Raw genomic sequence first — 9,961 nt, forward strand, 5'->3', positions numbered from 1 at the left:
TCTGTTGATTCTTTGCAATCTCGGCTGTTATATCCATGTTTATTTCCTACAAGTTTTGGTTTACGGTTCCTGGTAACATGCCCTTTAAAGTTATATTTGAAATATATCATCTTGTGATTTATGTCTAATTAACCTTTTGATTTATTTTGGACTTTTGTTAGGGGAGTTAATTTTTCTACACTAACCAATTCCAAGATTTCTGGATCATGTTTTTAGTTGATTATCTACAGCTTTCATTGCTTCCTTTACACATGTACATCAGTTTATTTTATTGAAATTTTGCACATCCTCTATAGCACTGGATAAGATATTTGGGTGAGCCTTACCACATCTTCAAGTCCAGCTTTCTTCATTTTCCTCTTAAACTTTGGTTTAGAAACACTTTTATTGTGACATGTGAAATACATTGGTAAGGCTATTACTAATGCCTGATGGCTAATGCTTTTAAGTCTGGTCCTCTTAAATGAGCTGCAAGATGAATAAGTTCACTATTACATCCATTGAGTTTGGATTTTGTTTCAAAATGTGCCTGTTCTGATATCTTAGGCTGTTGTTTTTCAATTTGGTAATGTTGCAGAAGTTCATAAAATGATGTGGTTTATTTGAGGAACGTCATATGTGACACAATAGTAATGGCACAGGTGAGTTCTCCTATTCCATAGATAATGACATTTTTGGTTGATATATTTGAGTGAAGAGGTGTGGTACTTGCATTTACCATTTCATTTTCCAGGCATTTTATTGTGAGGTTGATAGTATCTTGTACTTTTCCAGTTCTGTTATCATTCTGTATATTTCCTATGAATTACCCAATCTCATCTTCAATTTGTAATTGTTCCTAAAGTTTTGATCTCTTTTCTTTTCTATACAACATTTCATAATTTCCAATCTTGCTTTGGGCACATCATTTTGAAATTCAGTGCATTTTCTTTTTTTTACCAAAATAAACACACTGATGATAACAATGTTGTAATAGTTTCTGTTGTTGGGAACAATAAGTAGACAGGAAATTACTAATGTGGATGATTTGGTACTGTTTTATTTTTTTTGTACTGTATGTTTCAATCAGAAATTTAAGTTAAACTTATGTTATATGGACCAGTCATTTGCAACCTTTATATATAAAGTACTAATTCTAGTGCCTTTTCAAGACCTAGATCACTTGAGAAAAAAAAGGAGCTATTTAGTAGGACAAGTATGGCATTTACTTGCCAATGCTTAATATTAAACAACTCCTCCCCAGGATGTAATTAGTACTTCTACTAATAGATGTCATTTTACCTCCTACTTTGTTACAACGTATGTACAGACTTAAATATTCAGAATTAAATTATTTTTATACTTATACCATTACTTTGCAAATTCTTTGTGTCATGTTGAATAGGAAACATTATTCTAGAACACCATATTTTAGAAATGTTTAGTATTCTATTTGATTTCCTTGAACAGAATACATTTACATTGCATGTACTTCTGTCATCATAAGAAATGACAAAACTTGCCTCCAGTTTTGGATTTTTTTTTACAGATTTTAACTGGATGAAATTATATGACAGCTTTAACAAACACTGGCTGTATTTACATATGCAATTAAAAAATTGAATTTTTTTATTAGAAAAAAAAATACCGTTTCTGAATGAAACAGGAGCAGTAAAGTAAGACTTTTAACTAATTAGGTTTAATATGAAAATATAGCAATAAATGATATCTAATATCAAAGTCAGTTTGAAACTACATATAAAATTTTTATCATGGTCACAGTGACTTAAGGATTATCCAGTTTGTATTTCAAAAATCCTTTGTACTTTTTTTTTGTACCATCATATTCATAAATCTCCAATAACTGGAATAATGATAACTCAACTTATTTTGATAAATCTAATCACAGTAAGTAAAAATGTGTTTAATGTTTACTTCAAAATACCATGATGTGAATAGCACAACATAAACATTAAAAACTCCTGCTTCAAGCAAATAGCATATACAATCTCAATTGCAACTTACAGAAGCAAGTAAAATGGGAATGAAACTTTTATTTTTGATTTCATTGAATACCTTAAGGGACAGATAAAGCAAGGTTTTAAAGTCTCTGGAATGTATGTTGTTTTTAAACAATTGATGTTTTTTTCATCTAAATTATCATTTTCATGTGCTCGATTTCTTCGTAAAATAAAACTGATTCTGTGTTATGAAGGAGTCAGTGAGATTTATTTTAACAATTTAATAACAACAGAATGAAACTTTTGAAACCATATATTTTAATCTAAAATCTTTCTGGTTTCGTTCACTGCACTGATGAAAAGCAAAAATAGGAAGTTCTAAGGTGAATGTTTCATCTGAAAGAGTCGTACAAAATGTTTAAAATGAATACGACTTGATGATATTCGACAATAATAAATGGAGATGAAAATCCAATACAATAAGTAATACACACACACAAAAAATTTTTTTTTTAAATCGCACGTTTCTGTAGAAAATTAAAAGTATGTAGTCCATTTGCACACAATTATAACCAGTAGACTGTGCAATGTGAGCATCTGGGGTGTTCTTGGTGTCTTCTTACATGACATCCATAACCAATTTAAACACAGAAATGCGATGAGCTTGGATTTTCATTAGTCCATCTGGAACAAAAGAGTTCTTTTAATTTGAGCTGTCAAAAAGAAAATATATCATATTTTGCAAAAAATGCAGAATTTCGTCTAAGGAAAATATTTTAATGAGTTCTTCCTGAACAACAATGAAGCACAAACTAAAATATTTTGCACAGTAGAAAAACAGTTTGTGCTTCAATGTTGTTCTTCCTGAGTAGTAGTAATACTGCGCAAAATATTTTAGTAAAAGATAGATCGTCCTTACTCTACACATGGAATTTAAAGAGGTGTCTCAGGTCACCATACAAGCAACATTCACAAATTAAACAAGTAAATAAGATAACAGTTTTAGTTTTTAGTGTGGTAATTTTGGAAGTTTAAAGAAACATTACTGGTTCTGTAGTACTGGTGTAAAAATAAAAAGATTTTCTTAGGTTCAATCAAATACTGAATAATGCTCTATGAATATATTTTTTTAAGTGAGACTAAATATCCAAAAGGAATGGATTATATTTCATGAGATCTTAATTTAATACAGGATCTCTTCCTCAACCAGAGGTACCTTGGTGACAGGGATAAGACGTAAAAAATCAGGATTTATTTGATTTAAGTGAAACTTGTACTATATCCCAAATATGATATGACAAATACAATTTAATACTATCTGTTTTGCAACCAATATGTCTGACACATGAGCTTTCTTCTTCTTTGGCCATCATTGCATCCATTTTTCAGACTAGAGACTAACACATTTTCAGCAACTAGCTCCAAGCCATACTGAATGTGGCTGGAACTTTGCTACTATTTGGCACACTGTTGTTAATTACCATTATTTCCTCAGTTACCTGCATGGTTCCGAGATGAACCTGTGCAACTGCTGTGGAAGCACTCAAAAATAGATTTATTGCTGACAAAGGCAGTAGTGGTATTTCACCAGATTGAAATCAAGATCTCCAATCTCAAAAAGAAAATAAAGAAAGGTCACAAAATTTGGCCTGGGGGGTGGGGGAAAAACATAATTTGTATGTGTGATTGTTACTGATAAGGTGGTGCAGCCAATCAGAGACTCTGTTTTGACTGCACATAACTTCCATTGTATGGACTGCATATTTAGATACAGCAGATTCCAGAATTTCCAATCGTATATGCAGTATCTCCAAGAAACAGTAACCGGAAGTTAACATCTTCATTAATCTGGAAATGTATTTCTCATAGATATTCACCTTTTCACATAGAAATAATATCTTCCCCGTGCATCTGCCTATGATGTTTGCATGGATGTTACATTACCCTCCTATTGGTGGAGGGCTTTTGTTCAATGATGATGTCATCATGCACCATCATAGTTCATGTTAAACACATGAATTTAGGTGAGAGACACTCCAAGATTAGTGGCATGCAAATCTCATAAGTAGATACAAGGAAAATAGCATTTCTATATGTGGAGGTGAGTTATTGTCTGAGAATTTTTTTTTCCTGCCACCCCAAAACACTACCTCACCTCTGGGTGAGGGAAGAGATCCTATGTTAATGCAGTATTTCTTCACTTTGCTAATTTCATATCAAACATAACCTCCTGACTTACATTCTGCTATAAATGATACATTTCATTAAACTGATTTCATTTTTAGATTAATTAAAAGTCCTTTAAAATTTACACTCAAAATATATGATTTCTATGTAATGAAAGGTTATTGGATATAACTTCAAAACCAAAATTGTGCAAGAAACAGCATTTATCTATAATGGTCTACATCTGTGGTGGTCATTTGTTCCCTACTAGACCCAAATCAACTATACTGGACTTGCAAAATCCAAAAGCTTGCCATTTTTATGCAGTAATAAAAAATTAGTGTTTACAATGCTGATTAATTTTTCTACTATTTGTTCGTAGACCACAACTACTCTATTTAAATATGTTTTTAATGTTAAGCCACCAATAAAAGGGTTCAAATTTTTATCTTCTGTCTAACATTTAATAATAGTAATAACATATATTTAGAAATAAGTCTTTAGTGATTTAGTAAGTTTGCTTTTAATCTTGCATGTTTTTCAAACAGTATGTTGTAAATTCTGATTTTCCTGAAAATTATCAAAAGTGAAAAAAAGATACATTTACTACTCATTCCATCATATCAATAAAATATGATTATTAGTCTGTCACTTACAATAGTTTTTAAACTGTAAAAGAAAAAATTTTTTTCTGTTGTTTAACAACATTAATTTGTGAATATTTAGCTATAAAAACCTACAATCACCTCAGACAACTGTGTTTTGGATTACTAATGCCATTAGTTGATGTTTTTAATTTCATCTATATAATAAGATTCAGTGTGTGTGTGTGTGTGTGTGTGTGTGTGTGTATCTGTCATGTAACTCCTCCTAAACCACTGGTCGAACATACTTATAAGTGGTACCAAATGAATCGTCTTGTTCCCGAGGTTTGCACAAAGGTAAAATTTTTCACACCACCCCCTAGGCAAATCCAGGGATTTTCTGAAATCCTCCAATTCCCTTAAACTGCTGGACTCACCAACTTTTAAATGGTGCCAAACAAACTGTCTTGGCCCCTAGGTTTTCACAAAAGTAAAACTTTTCACCCATCCCCTTTGGGAACCAACATATTTCACAAAAAAGTTTACAAGGATTTACTGAAAGCGAACCCCAAATTTGGAATTGATTTACATTAGAGCACATAAATAAGTAGGCCAACCATTAGTAAAGCAATTAGATTTGCATTATAGCGGCAATGATCATTAAACTGAAAAAGTGCAAAATAGTAGTTCTAGAATTAAATTTGCATTATAACAGCCCTGTAAACATGGGTCATAGGCCCACTGTTCACTAGTTTCTATAAATATTGCTCTACCCACTCACTCACATGAACTTCTAAAGAAAATTGGGATGACAAAGAAAAATCAAATTATACATACATAGCTGCATATAACTTATTAACAGTAATCGTTTTTTACACTAACAACATGGACTTTACGAACCAACCTATCTTTCTACAATAATGCACATTTATCTGAACTACTCCTAACATGGTTGTCAGTGTTCATGAATGCTTAACCACCAATAGTTTTCAAATGCTTGTTGCCTCCAATTTCTTATCAAAATGTTTATTACAGACAGTGAAAACATAATTACCTTATTTACATATGCATCCAATTCTGCATCTAATTCCTCTGCAGTGGGAACTTTTCGATTCTGGCCTCCACCACGACCTCTGCCTCGACCTCTTGACCTTCAAAATAAATTTTAGATTACTCTGCAACTATTTGTCTGTGGCTATTATAAAAATATGCATGCTCACCTACAGAAATATCAATTCGATTTATTCTTAAATTAAGAAATTGTTTAGATATCTTTCTATGCATATATATACACACACATGTACGTTTAAAAACTGTTATGATTAAAACAGAAAATAACAAATAAGCACACATTCATATTCTTTCATGGAATACATAAAAAATTATAAACTTTACTTATCTCTTCTACTATATAGTATAATAAATGAATACAAAAAACTTTTAGACTTTAGACATTGTCTCTACTCAGTTTGTTGTACAGGATTGGCTTTATTTATTCACAAATTACTTCTTATTAAATATTTTATGTTGTTAAGCTCAAAGTTACATCATGACCTTGAAAGAAAAAAAACTAGAATGCAAGACTATAATGATAAAGTAAATAAGTGTGTGTGTGTGGTTTAGCTTTCCAGTTCCATAAAGTAATTTTAGCATTTTCATTTTACAAAGGACACAAAACTTAAAACAATTTAGCTTGAATAAGGTTAAAAACATGTAACTTCTTAATTTCATGGTTTTTAAGAATTTTTACAGCCAGCTCTAATAAGCGGATAAAAAATTTAATCTCAAAAAATCTTTTCAAAATCCTGCCAATGAATTAAATGAAAAGTTAAAAGATTTTAAATACCATTCTTGCAAACAGAAAATTCTGATACTCTTTACCTCCAGCTAATATTTCTAAACCAATAGTACGATGTTTCCTAGAGAAAATAAATATTTACCTTTTTTAAATTTAGCCACTAAGCAATGTAAGAGGGAAAGATGCTTATTCTACACACACTTAGGATCAATAATGTACCTCATAAATCTCCCACGTCCACCACCACCACCACCTCGGGCACCTCCTCCACCACTAATTCCACTGCCTATTCTACCAACATTTCCTCCTTGTGTAAGTGATGTGACAATCTGAATATTCATTGGACGGCCTAAAATATACAAATTCAGTGGTACACTAGTATTTAAAACTATCCGTTCAGGACAGGAATAACAATCATATTGCATTTGTAATGTCCAATTAACAGATCAAACCAATCTGTAGCTCTTTTTTTTTTGAAGATAATACAATTTGCTATTAGTAATGAGACTTCATTAAATCATGTTGTAATTCATCTACTTGAAATCAGTTTTATACAACCCGACTGTTCATATAATATATATATAAATTTTAAAAAGATTACAGGCTTTAAGAAAACATTTAAATTTTTACTGGGGTCAAAAGAAAAAAAACCCGTGAAACCAAATGATTTAACCCAAATAACTTGCATGATGACCAAAACAAAAATTTCTACTAGTTTTATAATTACCTTTTTTTTTAAACTTTACTTCAGAATTTTTTCACAAAGCTGCTCTTTCAAACAATTTTCACAGTTTTTCATTAGATTACCAATAATATGGGAGTGGATTAAGTTGTTGAAAAATTCACTAAAAAAAGAAGACTTGATATACAATGTTTCAGGCTGCTGCCCTTCTTCAGGTGAAGTTGGTAATTAACTGAAGAAGGGCCTAGAACAGCATCTCTCAAACTGGAGTCTTCAGACCTCTGGGAGTCCTTAAGTCATGCCCAAAATTTCATAAATATGTTTAAAAAAATAAACTTTACAGCATGAAAAGTATTTCTGTTAATATTGGAATACAACTTTTCACATACACAGAATCGTTTCTTTCAAAACAAAAAAAGTGATAAGTTTTGGGGTCTGAAAAATAATTTCCAATTAAAAGGGATTCTACAATACTAAAGTTAGAGAACCTCTAGTCAAGCACAAAAAGTAGTATATCAACTTGATGGATATAAGAATTTTTATTTTTCCTAGTTTTTTTATATTTAACCTAGATGTTATTATCTTCAACATATGTATTATTCATTTTTCATCTATCACTGATATTGTGTGGCATCAAATGAATGAATTTTTAAGTAAAACTGAAGATATCAATAAAAATCTGAAGTCATATGTAATCAATAATAGTTGTTTATATATAAGGATTATTAGAAGAAAGTTTCCTGAACATACCAAATTAAGAGTTTTCAACAGAACAACTCTTACTAAAAAAAAAAAATTTAACTTCTTGTAAAAGTATGAAACCTTCACTATGTGGGGCCCAGATACATTTTGGATAATCTAAGCATGTCTACTCTTGACAAGTAGGCTTTTATCATTAATATCTTAAGTGTACTTTATTTTTATAAATTATTCCATAACTATAAAGTTATACTTACCATCTAGTGGTACACCATTGTACTGTTTCATGGCCTTTATTGCATCAGCACGCCGCTCAAAAACAACATCTGCTGTACCTAATGAGCGACCAGATCTGTCATAATGAACTGCGGCCTTTCTTAGGGGCCCAAATTCTGCAAACAGTTCCTGAAAAACAAGTTCTATATCTTACACTTTATATGATAATAGTTTTCACATATACACCTACATTTAGTTACATTTTAAACAAAAGCACAGCACATTGGGCACTATGTGTGTAAATTCAGAATACTCTCCGGTTCTACAACTAGCCTTTTTTCTAGCTGGAACTCTATTTTTAACACTTCATACGTAATTTTGATTTCAATCATTACAAAATTGTTTTGGAATTAAAACTATAGTACCATATTTACCAATATTTTCCATTCATAAATTTAGAATTAATGTCAGTTAACATACTTGCTTTGTAAAGTGTTAGTATGAGCTTACATTCTCTTCCAAAACTTATATTAAAATGTTTTAAGCAGATCCTTGCTTATCTGATCATCTGATGAGTGAATGGATGTTTCATTTTAGATAAAGGCTGGTGCATAATATGGCAGTTATGTGAGAAATAGATAAGGTTCTTGTTGCCGCTCAATTCAGATAAAAATATGGGTATTCAGATTACACAACTAATGTAGTATATGAATGACAAAAAATATAATGGATAATTCTGAAAAAGGCCCATAGTTTAAAAAAGGGAATATTTATAGAGTACGGTCACACGGTATAGTACTATCCATTAGCCTATATTAATTCATTCTAGTCATTTTCAATATAATGTGTTTCAATGTTCAGTTGATACACATGTACCCTGTTTATTAATAACCTTTGCCATTTTAACTATTTTAATTTATTGTGAATTAACATTTCATAATGAAAACACATAAAAAAGCCTACAAATTATGTTTTAACAATACTTTCTAGTTTTAGTTTTATGTAACTCATTAATGACATTTTGCTTCAGTAAAGCTATAAAAGAAATTAGAAAAAAAAAGCTTAGAATAAAGATGAAAGTTTGAAAATCATAAAATGTATTACAACTGAATGAAAAGTTTAAACTGCAGGGTTACCTTTATATCAGCATCAGACACACCAAAATCTAAGTTAGATACCAGTAACTTAGAAGGCCCAGTAGTTAATCCTCTTGCTCCTCCTCCAACCCCACCATCAAACAAATCATGCTGCCATTTATCAGGTAGCTGTTTAGGCTGCAATGAAAATGTAGACAGACTTGTTCATTTCACAACTGAAGACCACTTGAAAAATAAAAATCATGTAAAATCAGATTCATCTAAAAAAAGATGTGTGAGAAAACGTTCTCTTACAAGGCCCATGGAATATTTGACACACTTGATGGCCACACAGACTAAAGAAAAATAAAAACTATGATAATTTTACATATAGAACTGTAAAGGATCATAATTCTAGCACTGCATATTGCACGTAGTTGTAACACTTGGCAAAAGGCAGGTTAACTTAGGTTAAGATAACATCAATGACAAATCCAACATATGATTGTCTATACTCTTAACAGCACTTGTTGAATTGAACCACAAGCTTTCAAGTATATTAACTAAGGGCAAGATATAATTTTCCAGCTTCCCATTCGCTTATTAATTTAAAAGTTATAGCATGAAAACTATAACAAGCACAAAATGGTTACGAGGTCAGTCACAGGGACCGAGCCTGTGCTGAAAGAGTTAAGGGAAACAAGGTGAATTCACCCAATATAATCTATATAAATAAAATGAGTTTTGTCTGTACATTGCTTAGAATAGTGTACTTTTTGCATATCTTCACGTTTCATATA

General features: G+C 31.0%; 1 protein-coding gene across 1 annotated transcript in view; it reads right to left on the bottom strand.

Moving 5' to 3' along the window:
* Positions 1-2,186: 2,186 nt before the first annotated feature.
* LOC106468924 (THO complex subunit 4-like) overlaps positions 2,187-9,961 on the bottom strand; it is a 12,955-nt gene continuing 5,180 nt past the window's right edge. Inside the window, exons 2-6 of the mRNA XM_013929376.2 lie at positions 9,222-9,359; positions 8,127-8,274; positions 6,708-6,837; positions 5,745-5,841; positions 2,187-2,624 (exon numbers count right to left, since the gene is read on the bottom strand). Of these exons, the coding sequence (XP_013784830.1) occupies positions 2,616-2,624; positions 5,745-5,841; positions 6,708-6,837; positions 8,127-8,274; positions 9,222-9,359 (522 nt within the window). The 3' untranslated portion in view covers positions 2,187-2,615. The remainder of the gene's footprint in view (positions 2,625-5,744; positions 5,842-6,707; positions 6,838-8,126; positions 8,275-9,221; positions 9,360-9,961) is intronic.

The sequence above is a fragment of the Limulus polyphemus genome, unplaced genomic scaffold, assembly GCF_000517525.1.
Source record: "Limulus polyphemus unplaced genomic scaffold, Limulus_polyphemus-2.1.2 Scaffold3224, whole genome shotgun sequence".
Classification (NCBI taxonomy): domain Eukaryota; kingdom Metazoa; phylum Arthropoda; class Merostomata; order Xiphosura; family Limulidae; genus Limulus; species Limulus polyphemus.